The following is a 22852-nucleotide window of genomic DNA, read 5'->3' on the forward strand; positions in this document are numbered from 1 at the left end:
TCTGGTGTGGTGCCCGAAGACTGGAAGAAGGCCAATGTGGTGCCGATCTTCAAGAAAGGGAGGAGAGTGGATCTGGCTAACTACAGGCCCATTAGCCTGACTTCTATCCTGGGGAAGATCTTAGAAAAGTTTATTAAGGAGGCCATCCTTGAGGGACTGGCCCAGGCTAACATTCTAAGTGATAGTCAGGACGGGTTTGTTGCAGGTAGGTCTTGTTTGACCAATCTCATTTCCTTCTATGACCAGGTGACCTATCACCTGGACAAGGCAGAAGAGATTGATGTCATATATCTTGACTTCAAAAAAGCCTTTGATCTGGTATCCCACGATCACCTCTTGGCCAAACTGCCCAGTTGTGGCCTTGGCTCCACCACGATCCGCTGGCTGGGAAACTGGCTCTGTGGTCGGACCCAGAGTGTTGTAATCGATGGCAGTCACTCATCGTGGTGCCCTGTGACCAGTGGGGTCCCTCAAGGCTCTGTCCTGGGACCCATCCTGTTCAACATCTTCATTAACGATGTGGACATTGGAGTCAAGAGTGGACTGGCCAAGTTCGCCGATGACACCAAACTTTGGGGCAAAGCATCCACGCCAGAAGATAGGCGGGTGATCCAGGCTGACCTGGACAAGCTCAGCAAATGGGCAGACGAGAACCTGATGGTGTTTAACACGGAAAAATGCAAGGTTCTCCACTTTGGGAGGAAAAACCTGCAGCTTCCTTATAGGCTCGGCAGTGTTACATTGGACAGCACTACAGAAGAAAGAGACTTGGGGGTCATCATTGACCACAAGATGAACATGAGCCTCCAATGCGATGCTGCAGCTAGTAAAGCGACCAAAACGCTGGCTTGCATCCATAGATGCTTCTCGAGCAAATCCCGGGACGTCATTCTCCCCTTGTACTCGGCCTTGATGAGGCTGCAGCTGGAGTACTGCGTCCAGTTTTGGGCTCCACAATTCAAAAAGGATGTGGAGAAGCTTGAGAGAGTCCAGAGGAGAGCCACGCGCATGATCAGAGGTCAGGAAAACAGACCTTACGCCGACAGGATGAGAGGCATGGGACTCTTTAGCCTGGAAAAGCGCAGGCTCAGGGGTGATCTGATGGCCACCTACAAGTTTATCAGGGGTGACCACCAGGATCTGGGGGAACATCTGTTCACCAGAGCACCCCATGGGATGACGAGGTCGAATGGTCATAAACGACTACAAGACCATTTCAGGCTGGACATAAGGAAGAATTTCTTTACTGTCCGAGCCCCCAAGGTCTGGAACAGCCTGCCAGCGGAGGTGGCTCAAGCACCTACATTAAACACCTTCAAGAGTAAATTGGATGCTTATCTTGCTGGGATCCTATGACCCCAGCTGACTTCCTGCCCTTTGGGCGGGGGGCTGGACTCGATCTCCCGAGGTCCCTTCCAGCCCTAATGTCTTTGAAATCAATGAAATATGTTGTGGATTTGTTATCATTCTTAGGATTCACATATTTGCGGTGGAGGTGGTAGTGTTGGTTTTGTGGGTTATGGATACAGAATATCCTACAGCGTGTTCTCAAATGCCATCTGGTGGAGGGGTGGGGGGCGGAACTGGGTAATTTCAAATAAAGCTCAGCGTTCATACAAGAGCATACAAAATGTCAGTAAAAGGTATACAAGAAAAAGGAGGCAGGTGTCAATGTGAAAAATAGCAAATTTGTTTCCTGTCAGGCCTTTTGGCTAAATTCAAGTGTTCACTTGACAACATGCCTGCCTTGATATCTTTATCATAGTGAAATAAAGCCACCCTTGTCATGTACTCTGACCACAGAGGGGTTGAGTGAAAGTGAAGTTTGTTTCTTTTTCTTTTTTTCCCCTTTAAATCTCCAAATGCCTTTGGATTTAAATTTCTTAATAGAGATCACAAAGGAAGTAAGAAGGATGACTTGGGCAAACAGCATGTTAAATTCTTCCTACCTGTATAATTGAGGCAAAACTTTAACTGCTTCCTTGGAAAAAAAATATGTCCCATTTATTCTCGGTGCAGCATTTTGAAAATTTACTCAGTGTGAAACCCACTTACGTACTTAATGCCACATTCTGAAAATTTGCTCCATAAGAAGCATTTAAGTGCTGTTTAATAAGCTGCCAGTTACAGCTGTAGCTTAGGGCTTTTTATTAAAATAGCTTTTTCGGAACCTCCTATTGATGTGAGAGACCCTTTCCATCACCCGAAAGGCTTGATGTTCGTTCTTATTAGCACTGTGACTAAAAACAGCTTCGAGTTAACTCCACAGTTGCCCATAACACTTGCATTTAAGGTGATTTAGAATAAAGTGCATTATTTCAGACCTAGAAATTGTAAGCAAGGAAAGCAAAGATACCCCCAGCAGATTGCATGTCAGTAGGACATCTAAGTGCAAATTGCAGACTCCTTTTGTAGTCAGTACTGTAGAATCTGTTCCATGGTACACGTGTTGTGGAAAAAACCATTCTAAATAACAATATTCTGGTTCGTTCTTTGCTTTTAAGTGTTACCACTGAAATGAAATCTCTTGCAATGGTGGTAGAAGAAACATCATGACTTGGATGTTGCTTCTAAAGAAGTAGTATTGCTTGTTCTGAGAGCTGCTTGAAGAGCAATAAACCTCTGTAGAAGTGTGATTTGCAGCTCCCATTGATGGAGCCTGGCAGATTTCAGACGCTCAGGAAACCCTAACTGATCCCATTAAAGTTCAAATCTGTATCTTTACTTCAGATTTCAGCATCGCATTGTACAATTTCCTTCAGCATTATCCACCAGAGTTAAACCAGGAGGCCTGGTATTCATGGGTTGCCTGAGTAGTCTCTTAATGAAGATAAATGACTAAGTCTTTCAGAAACAGTGGAGCGTGCAATACAGAAATTAAGCAGAGTTTTCTATAAAAATGAAACATAGGCTTTGGACATGCATCTTTAAGACACGAGTTTTAATGCAGATCATGAATTATTTCTAATAATTTTTATTTTCTTTCTCCTCTAGGCCGTGACAGTACGAAATTCCATGGCTAAATCATTATACAGTGCTCTGTTTGATTGGATAGTTTTTCGAATTAATCACGCGCTTTTGAATGCAAAGGATGTGGAAGAAAGCACCAAGGTAAATTCTAGATCCTCATGCTTGGTTGTTAGGTTGTAATCTTGGCTCTAACGTTTACAGTTAAACAAGCACAAGCATGTGTAACAAAATGGTCAAATGTGATGTAGAGACACGAGAAGTAGTAGTAGTTACAGGGCAAAACATTACACAAACTATTGATTACAAGCAGCCCCAAAAGGCCTGTTCCTGCTTGTATTTCAAAAATGAGACCATAATTTTTTTTTTTTTTAAAGTGACATTTTGTGATTGGGATAATAAATGGCATCAAGTAATTGAGTCATGATGTGAGTCATGATTGAGAGAGGATTTGTGTCTGACAGAAAACTATCTGCCCCCCATAAGACTGCTAATCTCAATTTTATTTAAATGATTCCTGTAAAGTGTTAGTCTGCTTTATTTGTAAACCTGTAGCATGTAATGTTATCGAGAAGGAAGGTCAAAAGAGGTTAGAGGATGGAATGCTACAATAAATACTCATTTAATAGGATTTTTCTACTTTTAAATGAAGGAAGAACAAATGGGTATAAATGGGCTTTGAATCAATTTGTGCTGGAAAATAAGACGTTTCTATCCAGCAGAGGAGGAGGATTCTGGAAAAGCCTTCCAGTAGGAACATTTGGCTAAAGAAACTTAACTGATTTCAAGTCACAGCTTAATAAATTTGATAGGGTTTACATGATGTGAGCACAAGTGATAGCAGGGAGTTGCTCAGTGACTCAAGATATAACTCCTAATATACAAATATTTTCTTCTGCCCTGAAAAGAGACTTACTTTTCTTTCAAGTTAAGGGTTGTCTGTATGTATGCACATACATGCAGATGAAGCTAACTAAATACCCTTGGCTTTGAAATTGGGTCCAGGCCAGCAGAACTTTTGGTCATACATCGTAGCTGACACTGCAGCTGCCAAAAATGATTATTTAGCTAAGTGCTAACATTGTGTTTGAATTATCCTACTGTAGAATTGATTGAAATTACAGATCCTTAAAGTATGCCTGACCCTTTATTTTACTGCATAGATATGCTTGTAATGTATAAGGAAAATAATTATGGTCTGTGTGCACACATCTTTGTTTTTGTAAAATTCATTTTTAATATGTGGTGATGACACTGCTGGCACGTGAGTTTGTTAAAATGGATAACATGCTATGTTTCTTCTGGCTGCTCTCTCTGCTATTTGGTATTTTACTGTAAATTTTATGTTCTGTCTTTGTTCCAAGAGCCTAAAGGTTTCCTTTGGGCTGTCTGAAGAGGGAATTTATGTATTTGGTGAGCCTACGAGTTGGCTTGTTTGTTGTGGGGAGTGTAGCTCAAATATTAACCAAATGAATTATCTATTTTTTTTAGACGTAATTTAAAGTGCTAGCTGTTCCTTAGTGTATGTCTACATTAAAGGTATGTGTTTGTGCTAGGACAGTATACCTTGCCTACTGAACCTAACTTAGAATACTGTAAAAAGCTTTAAAGCTTTTATAAACCTAGACTAATTTTTATAGAGCTGTAAAAATTATCACTCTTATCACTTATCCCTTATCACTCTTAAGGCCACTTTATGCACAGGAAAAATGAAGCACAGAGCATAAGTAACCTGCCCAGGGCCACAGAAAGACTGTCCCAGAGTCAGATAATAATAATATATAATACAGGCACATCCTGCACTTGTCTCCACTGTCTTTACTTTATTTGACTGTCAGTAGGTATGCTTTCAAAGAATCATGCAGGCTTTTGTAGAGTAAGGGGAATGCTGAAATGGGTGCAGTAGAGGTTATCAGCTTGTATAGGTGAGCGCTTGTTACTTATAAAGCATAGTTAAAGGAAAATTCAGAGCATCTGTATTCAACACAAATATATGAAAAAAGCAATTGTATATATCCCACTTGAGGTGTCTGTCTGATATTGGAGGGGCATCTGATGATGCTGAATATGGGCTTTTTTGTATTAATAGTCTGGAGAGTGTAATAATTGATTTCTCTCGGTGCTCATAGTTTGCATTTTATTTCCCTTGGAATCCAGTTTTGTAGAACATGTCTAGACTCTTATTTCTGATTTGAATGGGGCTGGTTACAAATCTCAGAATAATTACTTACAGAGAGAAGAGAGCTACCAAACCAAAATAAGACCATGCTTATTCTTTCTTTGCTTATAAAAAAAAAAAAAGTTTTGCAGGTGTGCAATACCATGCTAAATCAAGACCCAAAATCTTGTTTAGCATCTTTCCTAATTAAGCAGTTGATCCAATACAAGATTTAACTAAAAATGGAAAAAACCCTTGCCTTGTCCATAGTTTTGTTCACAAAAGTGCTTTCACTGGACTGCAAATCAAAAATAATCCCTTAATTATGCATAGTCTATCTCTGCAACCCTTCTTCTACTGTTTCTATCCTTCTATTCTTGTTTCCCTGCCCTTGGACTACTGTTCATACTCTTCCTAACTGCAGCATTACCAGGTAGATCATATGTGCATGCATATGTGTATACATACATGCATGCACAGGCACATGCACGTGCGTGTGTGCGCATGTGTGGGCACATTATTATAATTATAGTGATTTGCCTATACGCTTGGAAGTTTGGTTATGTGGCCAAAGGCCCAAGTGAAATCATTTGACCAAAGGATTAGAATTTATGGTCACTGGACCAAAGTATTAGATTGGCAGAATGACTAGCATGCAGGTTTGCTCCTCCTGAAGGATTATAAATCCTTCCATCATTGTTCTACTCAAGTATGACCAGTTTTTTGTTCTCTCTAGCATAAAACTATAATGCACATGGTTCTGGAAAGATTACTTCATCTTAATAAACTATTGTTGATAATTCCATCAAGTTAACATAACTTTTTTATACATAACTTTTTTAACATAATTTTTATACATCCAGATACCATAATCCTGTATATCTGTAATATTGCTCTAGGTTGGTGGTAGTCAACATTTTTGCTTGGTAGGTCAGATGGGCAGTGCTCAATCTGTCTGTGGGTCTGGTCTAGCAGGCACACGGGGCCCTGATCTTGCTGTGTGGAGAAGGGTGGGAGGTAGCCTGGCCCCAATCCAGCTATGGCTGGGGGGGAGGGGAGTGGGGCCAACCCTGATCCAGCTGCACAGAAGAGGGGGCATGGCCTTAGCCCTGATTTGGCCACATGGGGAGGGTTGAGAATCTGGCAGTGGGAGAGGGTGGCAGTATCGGTTGCTATTGCTTCCCCACCACTAAACTTCCAGATCCATGGGGAGCCCTGTGGGCCCCATATCATGGCTCTGAAGGCCAGATGTGGCCTGCAGGCAGGGGGTGAGCATCTGTGCTCTAGGTAATAAATATAAGAGCTTAAAAATGTTTTACTCATATTATACAAGTAAATGAATAATGGAAATATCAGCCCCAGGCCAATGTTTTAAATACAAGATTCTTCTAATAGTCATTTGCAGTATACTTTGTCATAACATCAAGCTACAGTCACAAGGATACTATACTGCACAAATTAACCTGCATCTTTACTGTTTTCATGTAAAGTAGGATCATAGGAAAGTAAGACTGGAAGGAGCCTTACCAGTCCCCTTCTTCAAGGCAGGATAATTCCTGATTAAACCATCCCAACCAAGTGCCTGTCCAGTCTGTTCTTGAAAATTTCCAGGAATTCCCAGGAGAGAAAGCTTCTCTTATCAGCCTGTTCCAATGCTTGAGCACCCTCATAGTCAGAAAACTTCTCCTGAAACCAGCTTCTCCTGTGAAGTGCTCCATCTGGGGAGAAATAATCCTCAACACACTTACAGGCTTGGTGGTGCTACACTTGCCAGCACCACAAGTGAAAAAGATTTGGGGTGTCATGACAGACCACAGAATGAACATGAGCCACCGGTGTGATGCCATAGCTGGTGGAGCAAACAAAACACTGGTATGCGTCAACCAATGCATCTCAAGCAAGACTAAGGATGTCATCCTCCTTCTCTACTTAGCCTTGGTGAGACCGCAGCTGGCGAACTATGTCCAGTTCTGGGGGCTGCACTTCAGGACGGATGTGGAGAAGCTTGAGAGAGTCCAAAGGAGGGCCACACACATGATTAGTGGTCTGGAGAACAGGTCATATGAGGAGAGGCTGAAAGACATGGGACTGTTCAGCCTGGGGAAACAAAGACTTACAGGAGACTTGGTGGCAGCCCATAAATATATAAGGGGCATACATCAGGGCCTGGGGGAGCATCTGTTCACCTAAGCACTCTAGGGGAAAATGAGAACCAATGGCCACAAATTGCTTGAAAATTGCTTCAGATTGGCCATAAGGTGAAACTGCTTTATGATTCACGTGCCATGGGTCTGGAATAGGCTTCCCCCAGAGGTGATACAGTGACTTTCCCTGGAGACCTTTAAAAAAACATCTTAACGTGCATCTTGCTGGGGCCATCTGACCCTAGCAGTCTTTCCTGCCCAAGTGCAGGGGGACTGGACCTGACAATCTCATGAGGTCCCTTCCAGCCCCTAATATCTATGAATCTTCAACCTAAATTTCTCCTGCTGCAGCTTGAGGCCATTTCTCCTAGTCCAGTCTCCAGTGGTCACAGAGAAAAGCCCATCTCTGCCCTCTCTATAATTCCCCTTCAGATATTAGAAGACTGTAATCAAATTCCGCCCCCCCTCCCCGGCTTTTCTTCTCCAGACTTGAATAACCCTATTTATTTTAGCCTTTCCTCAGAGGTTGTGCTGCTTAGGCTTCTAAGCATTTTTGTTGCTTTCTGCTGGACTTTTCCCTATCTTTCATGAATGGTGGGACCCAGAACTGGACACTTTGAGCTCTATTCAGAAGCGAAGCCCCTGAATAGAGCTCAAAGATCACTTCCCTTGATTTGCAAGTGGCACTCTTGTTGATACAGCCCAGTATACTCTTAATCAGAAAAAACCCAGGAAAGCACTTCAAGTAAGAGTGAGCTTTTTTCACTTTTAAGGAAAGAATTCACATAAAATTGCCAGCTCTTATTACTCTCTCTCATGAGCAGCATGTCAAGATCATTTGGATTTAATTAAGCCACTGCTCTGCAGATACAATTTAAATACAAACAGACTCTTCAGATATGGACAGAAGTTTCACATAAACTGGTTTAAATGATCACAAATTGGCTTAAACCTGTAACATAACAGAAGTTCAGTGAACATAAACCAATTTCAAAAGGGCTGAAACTGGTTTAAGATGAACCTGGTTGAATGTAGAATCAGACTTAACTGATTTGGGTCAAACAGGTATATGAAACTTCTGTCCCAGACCCCTTCTTGGTTCAAATTAAATCAGTCCCCTAGTATCCCAGCGTGCTTTCCAGTTCTGGGATGGGTTGTGCTGTCTGCTCCAGCAGAGAAGTGGGGGCGGGGGCGAGGCAGGGACTGTCCCCTCCCCACTACTCCTGTCAAACCCCAGCTGGGGTCTGGCCCCAGGGAGCGGGGTTAAAGTTCCCTTCCCCTGAGTACAAAGCTGCCCTGCCTTGCTAAAAACTTACTGCTGCCTGCAAGTGTGGACCACAAATCCCAGAGGCACCTGGAAGCAGGAAGAGGAAGTGGTGAGTGGTCTGCAGAGTCCTGCTGCTCTGATTCTGGATTGCAAATCCCAGAGACCTCAGGGGCAGCAGGAGGAGGAAGTGAACACACAGCCCATGTTGGCTATGTGCCAAAGAGCTGTGCTTTAGCATCACCCCCAGCTTATGGCCTGAGCCACTGCAGGCACGTGGCTGCATTTCCTAAATGAAAAGTGAATGTCTGTCCAGTTGTTTCTCAGTCTAATCTCTGCAGTTTAGACTAACCTGCAAAGACTAAATCAGTTCAGCCTCGGGCTTTTTGACTGTCTGTACTTAGCCTTCATATCACCTCCCCAGAAGAATTTCACATTAAATATTTAAGCATAACCATTATTCCCTTATTCCTAGTACTGGTTAATCTACCCTACTAAGACTGCTGTTAAAGAAAAATTGCTAGTCTAGTTATAAGCAAAAAAATAAACTATTGCATTTTGTCTTTTTTATTGTCAGTGGCTTCTATAATCAGTTGTAGCTCCCTCTCAAAATGCCACAGGAAATTCAAAATCAAAGAAAGAGAAGAACAATCAAAAGATAATTGCCAAAAGTCCTCTTTTCAACAAAACAAAAAAAAATCACAGGTATCTCACATGATGAACAGTGAAGCATTCCACAGTGATTTCAGCATTGGAAAAGACGGAAGAGATTTGAGAAAATTTTTAACCCATCTAGCCCTTTTGACTTTTTTTAAACTGACCCCCATCTGTTTTCTGGGTGGGTAACGTGTGTTAGGAATTCTGGAGCTGAGCCAAAATGCTCTGATATTAACATAATATTTTCCCTTTGCAATTTCATTAGGGAAGACTAGAGCAGGGCTCTAGAGCTGTTTGTATTTCAAAGCACTCGTGAAAATGTGTAAATGCATCACTTGTTATCAAGTTGCTCCTAAAAGAAATGTAGTTCTGCGTAAGTTAAGTCTTAAGCTTGAGTAAATCCTCTGAAATAACACAGGTGGGTTTCATGGCTAATCCCATGCTTTCTGGTCCACAAATAGGCACCAGCAGAGCACAAAGACAAGGAAGTTTTTTGTGTATTTTGTGATGACTGCATTGATGAAATATAGTGAAAGATGAATCTGTATGTTTCTTAGCTTGATTTCACTATCTGACCTAAGGCACTGACAAGAGAAAAATGCCCTAACATCACTTGTGTATACTTTATGATTCCTTATATGGTTTTCACTTTGCATTTTCTGTTTTTTTCTAAGGAGTCCTGATAATTTAGTTTGCAGTCCTATATTTCAACATTAAAGAAATATAAATAGGCATTTGTTCCTTCAAGTTCTTCTGCCATTTTGGCTTGAGTCACTAAGTTCAGTCTTTATTTTAGCATCTAAATATCACATGGATGGCACATGATAACCTCTCAACCTCTTTTTCAAAGGGTGCCTTGAGTCTAATGAGACACCCCTTTTAAGACTCAAGGCACCCCTTGAAAAATGGCAACTCTTAGTTTTCACTCTGTTTTTTGACTACAGAAAAAAACAATAGAGCAGTTTTTGGATGCAAAGAACTTAGAGGCTAGGGACAAACATTCAAAAAGCCTGAACCTGAATTAATTCAATCTTTGTATGTTGGTCTAACCTGCAGAGAGTGAACCAATTTGCAAGTGGATAAACGTTCACTTTTGATTCAGGAAATGCAGACACGTGCCTGCAGTGGCTTAGTTTAGAAGCTGGAGGGGTGCTAGTGAGCCTTTCCTTCCCTTCTACAGTGCTCAGCTGGGGTGGGGGATGTGACCAGGCCCTCACAGGATGTGTTGATTAGGGAGGGGTTTAAACCCCCACCCTGGCCTGCATAGTCCCCAGCCAGGGTGTGCCTGGAGGAGGAATGGGGGAGCAGCCCTCACCAGACCTTTCCCCCTACTTTACTGGTCAAGACCCTGGCCCTCAGCTAGCACTCTAGGCAAAGGGGATATGGAAGGGAGGACTGCTTGTGTAGAGTGCATGCATCTGTTAATGATACTGAACTTTTCAATCTTTCTCGCCCTGCTTCTTCATACTGTCTGCAGCAAACTGACAGCGCTCACAGGTCCCACGCATTGCAAACCAGGTCATTTTGCACACCTCTCTCTGTCCCCTCATGAACACTGTCAGATTGTGGCTTTTGAAGCAAGACGGCAGGGAGCCTATCAGAACACAAAGCTTATCAGCACATCAAGATAACAAAAAACCAGCTTTTTCCAAGGCATTTGTAAGGAAGAATGGAGGGACATTACCAGCTGACCTGCTGATTAATTCCAAAAAGCCCTAAGCAGACACCATTTTATCTGCCTTTGTTCCAGTGAAATTGGAAATGCACACACATAGACACCTTGCAGCATTAGCTAGCATGGGGGGGTGGCATGACTGTGACCAGATGTTGACTGAGGTCTGTGCCGCTGTGGTCCATGGTGTGGGAGAGGGGAGGAAAGAAGGAGGGATCCCTGCTTGAGCAGCGAGTGCTGTGCCTGCAGTCTCCACCTCCTCAGCCAGCCGGAGCTCTGGCTAGGGAGGAGAGGGGTGGAGCCAGCCCTGCTTTCTGGATCAGACAGCCCAGCCTGGGGCTGAAAAGCATGCTGGGATACTGGTTTATTTTAAACCAGTTTTGGCTGTTTTGAAATTGGTTTATGTTCACTGAACTTGCGCTCTGTTGCAGGTTTAAACCAGTTTCTGATCACTTCAACCAGTTTATATGTAACTTCTATCCCTAGCCAGAAATACTGCCACAAGGCAGGACTTGGTTTACCTAACAGACCAGCCACAATCTATAGCCCAGTTTATGTAATGAGCAATTTCATTATAATATATGCTGTCACATTACGTGAGGTAGAAGGCAGTGGTTCACAATAGGCTTGAAAGTAAAACCCTACAGACAGATGGATAGACACTTTAAGTCTTTTACATGCTGAACAATTTTTACACTTGAGGACAACCAGCTAATAACCCAAAACTGAATGGTTTCCTTAATTCTGCCCTTTACTTCCTTCCCCCAGGCCCCCCAGCGCTGCTGGTGCCCCTTGCTCCCCAACCACAGCTCCTGCTCTCCCAGCCCTGCTGGAGGAGCCCCCAAGCTGCCAGGGCTATGGGGCCCTTACCTGCAGGAGTTGCTCTCCAGGCTGCCTGGCAGCCCTCCCTGACCCCTGCATGCTGGAGCTCTGCCAGAGAGCTCTTTGCAAAACTGCAAAATCCACGGGTTTCTCTGCTTAAATCCACCTTTTGCCTCTGGTACAAGGTAAAAGCCATGATTTTCTCCATTTTTCCCATGGGAAATGGAAAACCCAGATCCCTGTTAATAACTAAACAAAATCTGAAAGCCACTTGAAAACAACTCTGATACATTTTTACAGAAATGAGGGAGAATTGGGGAGTCTACATTCATAAGAAACAAATGACAAAAGCCAAGAAAGGTTCTCTGTCAAACGCAGTAGTCTACTGCTTTATTGGCATTGAAACTGTTTTAGGCAGTGACAAGTGGTTTTTTTTTCAGTATTCCCTCATGTCACAAGGTGAAAAGAAATAAATTTAAGATCTTCCACTGAAGGTTTAATATCCTAGTTTAGGGCTATCCAACTTCTCAGTGTCTGGGGGCTGTATGCCCTGTGGGTCACACCAGCAGGAGCTTGCACCAGTGGGAGCCGTGGATCCCAGGGGCCACATACTCCCCAACTGCACCATGCACCCCCTCCCCTGCCTTTCCACACACCCCTTCTGCTGCACCAGACACCAAAAGGCTCCCCCACTGCTGCTCCTCTCGCCCCCCACGACCCTCACTGTGCTACGTCACGTACCCAGGCACCTCTCTGTTGCACTGTGCATTTCCCCATCCCCACCAGTTGCTGCTCCTGTCACCACCTTGCTGAACTGCATGCCCAGGCACCCTGATGCTCACTTCTAGCTTCCCAGCTGTAAGCTCCCACACAGTACTGCACCACACACACCCAAAGCTTCATTCTCCCCCAAGCACTGACAGTTGTGTCATGCTGCACCTGGCTACCATGTGGAGCAGGCGCAGGGGCTGGAAGGGGGAGCTGGAGGGAGAGGGAGTCTGAAGCCACTGGCTACTGCTGCAGCTGGAGCAGCAGCTGGGTGGGAGCGTGGGGGCTGCAATTTAACACCTAAGTGCTGCATGTGGCCTCTGGGCTGCCAGTTGGTCAGCCCTGGTACAGCTGATATAGAAAGAAATTCCAAGATCTTATTAATAAAAGGCAAATGCAAAACACTTGTGGCGGTCGGGTGAGGGAGGCAGGGAGGGGTGGGGAGATAGGGAATTAGCTTGTAGGTGTTTCATCATTCCTATAGCACAGAAGAAATGAGCAAACACAGTAAGAACCAGTGACTAAGTAAACTTGAACAAAAACAACAACATTGTAGAACAAAAATAACAAAAAACTCAAGTCACGGGCAGTGAACTGCAAATTCTGACTGTGCCAGCAGGCAAAATAAGCCAATTCCTGCTGTGTATTATAGCACAATTTGTTGTACCTTTAATTGGGAATATCATTGTTGATCTGATTTAAGTGCTTTGAAAACTAGACTTGAAAAACAAAAGGGGGGGACAAGGATTGTTTATTTAGTTGCTAGTAGTGACTAAGAGGGAGTCCAAAATGAAGGAAAGGCAAAAAAAAATTAAGACATGAATATTAATATTTTTTTTTACCTTGTCCAAGTGCTCAGACTTAGGCCAGCTGATTGGAGTTTGTAGGAGATGGCTTCTAGCAGAGGGGGAAAAAGGTGCAGCATCTCTGATAAGCAAAACTACAGCTTTTCCATTGGGGTGATCTATTTTTAAAAGGGAATGTAAATTAGTTTCCCATTGGTAAGACAGAATGGCAAGGAATCCTTTAAGGACCCTGATAAAGGTTGATGAGAAGTTTTGGTTTACAGGGCTTATTTCAGATGTTTTTTACTGTAAACCTGGGATTTTGTCCCAATCTCAGTAACTTCTTAGTACTCTTTCTTAAGCAGTGGCCACAGGTGTGCTCATGTGGCGCTGGGAGTCCAGAGTAAAGAGCAGAGGCTTTGTATCTATGTCATGAGATATATAATACTTTAATTTTCTGAGGCACTTGCTTCCTTCTCAAGATTCCAGCTTGAATATATTCAAAATCCTGAGCTACCACAGAAGCACAACAGGCCCAGGCCTGTCAGACCTGTTAGTCCCAGCCTTTAAAGTAAGTTGGATTTTGAGGACAGCCAAAAGCCTGGACATGAGAGGCTAAAAGAAGGTAGAGAAATGTTGCGGAGATGGAGCCTGAGGAGAGAGCTGAAACCACACCTGACAGTTAGGAAATCAAATCTGGAAGGAAGAGAGATGGAGAGATAGAAAAAGAGAGATGGAGCCTGATAAAGCAGCAATGTACCCAAGCCTTTCAGTTTGGTCATCCTGGCACTGAAAAAAAAAGCACTGATGAGGCAAACTGTCTTGTTTTGTTCTTTTCTTTTCTTTTCTTTTCTTTTCTACTGAGCTACTTACTTCCAATTGGTCCAATAAAAGCGAATCTATCCCACTCATAGATTTCTTGGACCATCACAACTGCCCAACAGCTATTAGTTTAATTTTTTGCAGCCTAAGGACATATCCATGTAAAATCTTTAACAAGTTAGTGCCTAGTTGAGCCAACATCTTATTAGTTTAGCAAGGGGACTTTTCCAAAATTCTCAGTATAAAGAAGAGCAATAAAATTTAAACCTAGTTAGTAATTAAAGCTGCTATAAATAGCTTTTTGTCCTTGGCAGTCTGTGTTCCTGCCAACTGGTTCTACCTGCTATTTTTTTGTTTTTGTTTTTGCTGTTGCTTGAATAGGATCCTCTTCTGCTTGTGTAAATGGTTTAACCTGTCTTCCTTCTTCCTAGCTATCTCTGTAATAAATAGGTCATCCCAGACAGTATTTCACCATGAGCTGGTTGTGCTGCTCATCCTGGTATTCACTGTACTTTTTCTTCATGACTCAAGCTTTGTGTAGCCACAAGCTGACTTTATTAGTTGTAAATGATTAAAATACTATGTTAAAATGCACAGTTAAAAGTGTGTAGATTATTTTGTAGTGGACATTAGGCTATCTCAGTATTGGTGATTTATTTCTTCATACATATGTAAAATCTTAAGTAGATGCTAAATCAAATAGCAAAATTTCTAGTTGTCTAATGGTACATGTTTTAAGGAGCCACTTTTTCAGAATGGAAGAAATGAAAAAACATATACTTTTGGCATTCCTTAAAAAGCTGTCAAGTACTGACTGTCCAGTGTTGACATTAGATTTTAGGAGCCCAGCCCTTATACCTTTGTTCCAGGTGGGCAAAACCCTCAGACCAACCACACCACCTGCCAGTTGACAATAGGCATGTTTATTGATACCGAGTGATAACAAAAAAGCAACAGTACAAACAACCAAGCAATTCTACATCTACTAATCCTAGGGCTGTCATCAGAGTCAAAGTACATCTGGTCAAGATGCAGGCACCACTGTGAGGCTCTCTTTTAGGTGTCAGCAGTCTGGAGGTGGGATGCTGAGGCCCACAGCCCATCTCCATTGGGGTGCATGAGATGGGCTGGTAGTATCCCCTCAATCCATGGTGGCCTCAGGGACCCTTCCCAGGGGATGGGGACCCTTCTCAAAATAGAGAAGGAGGGACCCTTTGTTAATCTCAGTTCACTGCTTTTGTATTCTCCTTCCCCCGTGATGACTCCTGCTGACTCTTCATCCGTGGCTATCTCTGGTTGGCTGTTTCTCTGCGGTCACATGTCCACGTAGCCTTCTGGGCCTCCTCCTAATTCGGCCTGTTCCCTCAAAACTCGGACTCAGCTCCCCCTGGAGCTCTGGGGCCTTGTAGCTGGTGTCACTTACCTTGTGTTATGGGACAGTATGGTATATACTACTTTGGTTTCCATGCTGTGCGTCCTTGTGGTGTTAGACAACCTGTCTGCCTTGAAGGCTGTGATCTCATGTTATGGCACGCCCCACCTCAATTCTTGGGTTGTGTCCATCCATTGGCCTTGTTGTGTTAGATAGCCCGTCTGTTTTCAGGGCCATGAGAAGCTGTGTGCGCATCTCCCAAGCCCATCTTGAACCCTTATAATGCATATATCTATACCTATAAGCCAATTCCCAAAAAACAGGCCTTTAAATGCTATTTTTAAGCCAACATCTAGGTGGTAAGGAAATTTTGACTTGGGTATTTTCTGAATCTGAGCACTTCTCTTTACAATGCTGTAATTCTTTTGAAGTTCTTTGGTTGTATTAGAGAATGTCTCACAACTAGAGAAAAATATTATTCTCGATTGTCTCTATTAATTTCATTGTTATGGGCAAATGCTAAGTCTTTTGCCTCGCATTGAATTATTTTGTTTGTTTGTTTTATACAAATCTATACCAGAAGAGTTGTCTAGAAATAAATCTCATGAGCATCTGACAAATGGTGTTTGTTCTGTATATGTTTCTAATCTGTTGTCTTATGCATGTTTGTTATTATGAAGAGTTGTCCTGGGTATTTCTAAAGCAATCCCTTTTTCTTCTTCCATTACTATAGAGAATTATTTATTTATAGATCCGTCCCGCGTGTTTCTTGGTTTGGAATGTTCGCAGTTGGAGTATAACCATTTATAAAGCTAATGTCGAGTATCCAAATAAACACATTCCTTTGGTTTACCCTTCAAGTTGCAAGTCATTTTTCCAGTGTGGTGAATGCTGTTAAGTCATATGTCCAAGAAAGTATTTTTGGAACTGTATTCAGAGTTCCCCAAAGAGGCAGTGATGCTTTTAGCTGTAAGTAAAAGCCAGACCAACACAATTTTATTTGACCAAAAAATGTATGCTGCCATCTCAGTGTGGGATGCAGTGCCGGATCTGGATAGGAATTCAAAGCTCCCTGTTTCAGAGAGAGATAGTAAGTTATGTCTGACCTGGTATCTAAAATTGCATGTTGTCTCCCTCAATTAGGTGCAGTCCTCCAGATGGAGCGATATTAATAGTTTCAACACTGATTAAAAGCCCTCATATTCAGTATATTAGATTCTGTTTGTATGGTTTTCATCTTCAGTTGTACTCAGGCTTTATTAACTTGGTATCATAATATTTAAAAATATATTCTGTACTTTTTCTTACAGACATTGTCCATTGGGGTACTTGATATCTTTGGATTTGAAGATTATGAAAATAACAGCTTTGAACAATTCTGCATTAACTTTGCTAATGAACGCTTACAGCACTATTTTAACCAGCACATCTTCAAACTAGAGCAGGTAAGTCTGTCAGTATTGACTCCATGCTTCTACATATGACATATTGCACTTTGTTTGGTTGAAATTCTTGAACTAACATGTGGCAGAATTAGCTTATAAGTCTTCCTGGGCTGTCTTCTAACAACTGTTCCATCCATCTAAGGACAGCAGGTCTTTTCAGGCATGAATTCTAGTTTGATCAGATGGACCACTTCAAGAGGTACAGAGGTGAAGGTAACTTTATACTACATGTCAGGGTTAGGGTTTGTTGAGAGAAAAAAATCCTATGCGACTTGTCCTAGCAGAAGACTTGCAAGACATCTACATGGTCAGCTATTCTTACCTTCACATTGTACAAGTATCTGTATTCATTCTGCTGAAAGGATTCTGCAAACAGTAGTTCTTTGGTAAGGAGAGGCTAGTTATTAGTGTTGTCTATACCCCTTGCTCTTCTTGAAGCCACATTGCTAAAAAGAATCCCATTGTGAGGTTCTGTGAACCTGCCTATACCAAGAAATTGGAAAATGTATCTAGGTTCTATTAAGCTTATCTGTAAATAGCCTTCCTATTAGTACCTAGCCCACTGTGGAAGAATTAGGCTTCAATTTATGGATTAAGCTTGAAGAGGTATTATTGTATTGGAAGATGCATGATCTCCAGTAGCAAATATTTCAATGGACATATTCAAAGCCTCACAATTAGTTATTTGATTCCTGTTATGCTGAAGTATAAGAAAACTGCTGTGGAAGATTTCTTGTGGAACAGGTATGGATGCTCCCTTCTGCCTGTAGATTCTGTCTTCACAGTACTTGCAACAGGCTGAAAATACCCCTGTGAAAGTTTTTGGACTCGTCTTCTAGAGAAATACCAGAGGACTTTTCTATTACGGCGCTTTTTGTCAGTGATTGTTTGTACCTTTAATGTTGTGGAATGCAACTGAAAAGATGCCACCCAGATTTTCCTTCACACTTTGTAACAGCAAGCATGACTTGGACAAAGAGTCCAGCACAAGAGTGATATGATGTTTAGGTGTGTTATATAGTGATGTCTGGGTAAGATTCATTATAAAACTTGGTAGACAGTCAGCTGAGAACTTTTTCTTTTTAACATAAACCTTATTCTATCTACTTCCAGCTGCTTGCAGCTAATCACTGTGGGTGTGCTCTGGCACTCTACCTTCTCAAGATTGCAGACATGATGCCTCTTGTAAATACAGCTGTCACTGTACCGTATACTGAGAGAATGTTTAGGATTGAAGCAGACTCAGAGATCTCACTAACAGATTTTCATCTTTGAGCCAAATGTACAAATGAGGAAAATGAAACTCAGGATACTGTTGAAAGTTTTGTGGGGAGGACGAGGCAAAAAGGGTTAAATGTTGGATTTCTGCCTTGAACAAAGACTTGCTAGTTAATCTTGCTTGCTTGCTTGGACCCAAGTGTTCTAAATTACTAAAGAAGGCTTGGCTTATGATGATTCATGATAGTCTTGGAATATGCTTTACCATATGATAAGCCTGGGTGAAATATACTAATCGAGCTGTAAAACACAGTCACATAAATCCTGCTCTGTCTTTGTTGCCAAAGCCTTAGATTTAAAATTATAGTGACCTTTTTCTGGCAGCAAGCCTTTGCCCAGGAATCATAACTTAAATGGAGCCTACCCCATCATTCAGGAGAGAGATTTTTCCACCCATCTCCCCAGATGTGGTTCTCATTCTTCTACCAGGCAAGTAGGACCAAGTTTCCACCATTACATTCACTAATTTCTTTTAGTAATTAGCAGCTGTTGAAGTGTGCTCCCACATCTGTGCAGGATTACCTTCTCCCCAATTAACCAGGTGTGTTAAACCCCATGTTCTGACTTTGTCCTGTTTAAGTGAGTCCTTTTGCATGACAGAGAAGAGTCCTGCTGCTGCATCATTCACCTGGCACTCCATGCCTCTCCACCAGGAAAAATAGGTTTTTTGTGCATTACACTATTGGTAACATGTATACCCAAAGATAAAATAATAAGTACAAGAAAAAGGTATGGCAGGGTGGCACCTTAAAGGCTAACTGGTTCAAAGGGGCATGAGCTTTTGTGAGCAGCAGCCTACTTCATCATGCTAGGAATAGACTGGAAATCTGTTCCTAGCATCGGACAAAGTAGGCTGTTCTTTACAAAACCCTTATGCCTCTCTGAACCATTTAGTCCCTAAGGAGTCTCTCTGCCCTACTTTCTACCATAAATAGGAAGGTTTCTAGATCTGTTTTTATATACCAACAACTCTCTGCCATTTGCTCCCTTTTTTTTATCAGCAATGATGAATTTTTTTTTAATTTAAAAATAGGTTCTACAGTTTTCATTTAAAATGTATTGCCGTAGTTATTAACTGTAATGAAGTAAAGGACCATAAATATGCTACATCCTTGACAACTGTATATAGCTCTGAAGGTCCTTGTATTTTCTTATCTAAAGCACCTTTCTCTCTTTCTGCTGAGGTCACTTTTATACTTCATTGGTACATATTAGGCTTGTACATATTTTATTTTTATCACTGTTAAAAAGAAAAAATAAAGATCAGCCATTGACTGTTCCAAACCTTGGTTCAAGGTTCTCTTTCCATTGGAGATGGGTATAGCTTGTGGGTGCCTTTTGAAAGATGCTGTAGTCAGCTGTATTCTGTGTGACACGCAGAGAAATAATAAACTGCAGAAACCATTGATTTTTCTATTTGGCAATCTGCCATCATAACATTGTTCACTTTTTTTTGTTTTTTTACAGAAAGCTTTTAAGTACTCAAACACTGTCTTAGAGTAGGAAGATTCCAAATTAGAAAAAGTGAAGTAAAATATGACTCCAGTAATTATCAGATGAAGCACTGTTTGCTTTGGCTGTGCTGCATTTCGGGCTAAGGAGTATTTATAGTGTAGGATCTGACTCCAATTTCACAGGAATACCATTTGCCACCAGCATGTTAGGAGATTTTTCAAAACAATTAATGGACTGCTAATATCTGGATTTATCTTCAGGTAACTGAATTGTTAACGTGTTAATTTTGGTTTTCCATTATTCAAGGAGAGAGTGTGGACATGTTAAGATGGCATAAATGCGCGCAGCAAGTAGAAATGGAACAAAAATGCATGAATGAAAAAGCATGGGGTGTACGGGGATGAATATGGGGCATTGGGAGGTGCAGTGGTACAGTTGCATTTCTATTCAGGCAGTGCCGAGAGAGTCTATTGACTTCAAGGCTCATTGTCATATCCCTGATTCCTGTTAATCTCTCTCTACTGTATACATGCAGGTGTTAACAACCCTCTCTTCTTTTTAATCCTCTTGATGTTCCATTATTCAAACTATTCTTTCTTCTGCAATTTTGTTATCTGTTAGCCATTCCTGGTAGTGTCTCTGTCTTCTATTTTACAGCCCTGCAGACTGTTTTCAGATCTACCGAAAACCTTAACTCAAGTGTGGCAATACTAATTTACGTGTAGAAATGACCGACCCGTGAAATATTGGAAGCATTGTCAAGATGTTAAAGAAGGCTAGATTTTGTTTTGTGAATCTGAATAAGAAGCATGAATTTAACTGTAATGACTGCAGGACTAACGACACTATCTTTTGCCCTTTTTCACGATTTTTGCCTAGTTTGTTGTATTTTTAAAAACTGTTATATATAATCTAGTAGATCAGTCTGTGTTATAATTGTTATAGTGCTAGCCCTCTAGTATAAGAGTAAAGCATTTATTTTGTCTTTTAACTGGAGAACAGTAAGTTGTGTCTTATGCAATTATGTGCCACACCTCTCTTTTCAAAATTGTCAATATGCCCATGGGGGTGTGCATGTGGCAGGGGGCAGCATTTAATTTGGAAAATTAAATGCAAAATTTACTTATTGTGAGATCTATCAGTCTGTGAAATTAACACAGTTCTTGAAAGATTTCTTGACTCATAAGACTTTATTGGATAAAGCCCTAAAATATATTTTAGGAAACAGTCTTCCTTTGAGGTGATGGTATAATAGAATCACAAGACTCTTTCAGCTTTCTGTTACAACTGATTGGGTTCCGGCCCAGTAGACGCACACAAAACATGATCTGATTTTTTTTTTTTTTTTTTTTTTTGTATTATTCTTTCTCTTGGGTTTCTTCTGAAGCATAACTCACTCGAAAAATGCGGCCAGGAAGCCCACTAGGAGCTTTTATTGCTATTGATTTTTTTTTTTTTTTTTGGAAGATACTCAGACGCTACACAGTGACAGTATAAAACCCTAAACTAAATAATTTTGTGTCACTGTCTTCTCCTTTCTTAAAAGGGTGGAATATCTAGCTCATAATTGTTCTAAACTTGACCTACCCAAGGGTCTGATCTCAGCAGCAGTAGTTATAAGGGAGGAGTTTTCTATTCCTAAGTGTGGCTGCTAATTCGGTAGGGATAACAATTCAGAAACAAACCGAACTATAGGCTCCTTCTATTTTTCACTTAGCCTCACCTCAGTAACTGACTGATTGGTAGAAATGGGGTTCAGAAGGAGGAGACCAAAGTAACTGTTCCTAGACATTCTGGGTACAGGTGGACACCTGCCTACCTTCACCTATGCTGGGGTTAACGGGAAGCCGTTTCGGGACATAGGCAATGATTGCCGTAAATAAGGGACAAGGGAATCCAAGTAGAAATGGAATCAAGGCATATGGTGCTGATTAGAAGGAGAAAGACAAATTGATTGGAGAGAAAACAAATTCTGAAACAGTCTGGGAGTGACAGGGAGGAATAAAGCAGGCAGATCGAGAAGAAAATGAAAATGCAGAAGAGCTTGGGAAGAGAAAACAAGGGAGACATACAGTGCTAAATTTTAGTTTTATTTTATGCACAGATTCTTGGTAAAAACAGATATAAATTATTTTGGAAGCTTGTAAATGTGAGAGTGGGGTGGTCTGCATAACTCTAGTTGGCGTAACTGTGTGCGATTTATACAGGGTATGCCAGATGTTTTACAACACAGGCTTGTGCCATGCCACCCTGTGTTTTGTTTATGCAAGAGATATGGAAGAGAACTCTTTTGAAATTTATATGTTGAGATTTAAGAAGAAAATATATAATTGCTATTGTGTACATCTGCCCGGTAAGGCCAGGAGGCATCTTAGGATGTCTCTACATGTGCAGGTAAAGGTGTGATGGGGTCTAATGCACAATCCACTCAGTCACCTTTGCTGTCATACTACACGTGCATGGCAGGAGGCATGACTGGGATTGCAGATTAGAGCTCATCACACTTCATTGCTGTTGCAGGGGGAGTCCAATCTTGGGTTCCCCTTGCATTGGCAAGAATCAAGCTCCTGCAGCTAGAAGCCCCCTGAGCTGATGGGGCTTCCAGCCAGGGGTGTACCCCATGCACCTCCATGGCTGGGACTCTGCATCAGCTGCAATTTGTCAGACGCAGGGACACACCACACCTCCCCACAGCCGGGAGACCATAGTCTGTGCCTCCGCAGCTGGGAGATAGCAGCTGCTGCAGTCTCCCAGCCACAAGGGTGTGTGGGGCCCCCCCATGTCTGGGCTCTCGGGCACCGGTGGCTCACATGTCGTTCTCCCCCCCCCGCCCCCAGCGCATTAATTGGCTGACAAGGCTTCTAGCCATAGGGGCCCCTGGCTTCATGCATAGTGGCTTGATAGGAAGAAACCCCAAAACTTTTTATTTCACATATTTTGTGGAATAACTTTGTAGCTTATTCCTTTTTCTGTCACTCCATTAATTGATTGAATGTGTGGCCAGGTGATCACGTAAGGTGTGATTAACTGGTTGATCGCAACTTAAACTGGTTGAGCACAACTTAAATGTAGCTGTAGTGTCACAAATCCAGATGTACTACTCAGAGGAAGAACCACAAATTGTATAAAAAATGTACAGGTCTTTAAAATGACCCAAGTGGTTTGATGTAAATGGTTCTTCAGTGGATAATGATGTTTTGATTTTAAGGCTTGATATTCTGGGACTTTCCAGGGTTCACATGG

At 41.9% G+C, this 22852-nt stretch overlaps 1 protein-coding gene across 7 annotated transcripts in view; it reads left to right on the forward strand.

Annotated features, from left to right (window-relative positions):
- The window catches only part of MYO9A (myosin IXA), a 394408-nt gene that overhangs the window by 260019 nt on the left and 111537 nt on the right, over positions 1-22852 (forward strand). For all 7 annotated transcript variants that reach the window (XM_090030154.1, XM_090030158.1, XM_090030161.1 and 4 more), the window contains 2 exons: positions 2995-3111; positions 16742-16876. In XM_090030154.1, coding sequence (XP_089886280.1) covers positions 2995-3111; positions 16742-16876 — 252 coding nt within the window. The remainder of the gene's footprint in view (positions 1-2994; positions 3112-16741; positions 16877-22852) is intronic.

Source organism: Crocodylus siamensis, chromosome 15 (genome assembly GCF_052110815.1).
Source record: "Crocodylus siamensis isolate JL-2025a chromosome 15, ASM5211081v1, whole genome shotgun sequence".
In the NCBI taxonomy this organism is placed as follows: domain Eukaryota; kingdom Metazoa; phylum Chordata; order Crocodylia; family Crocodylidae; genus Crocodylus; species Crocodylus siamensis.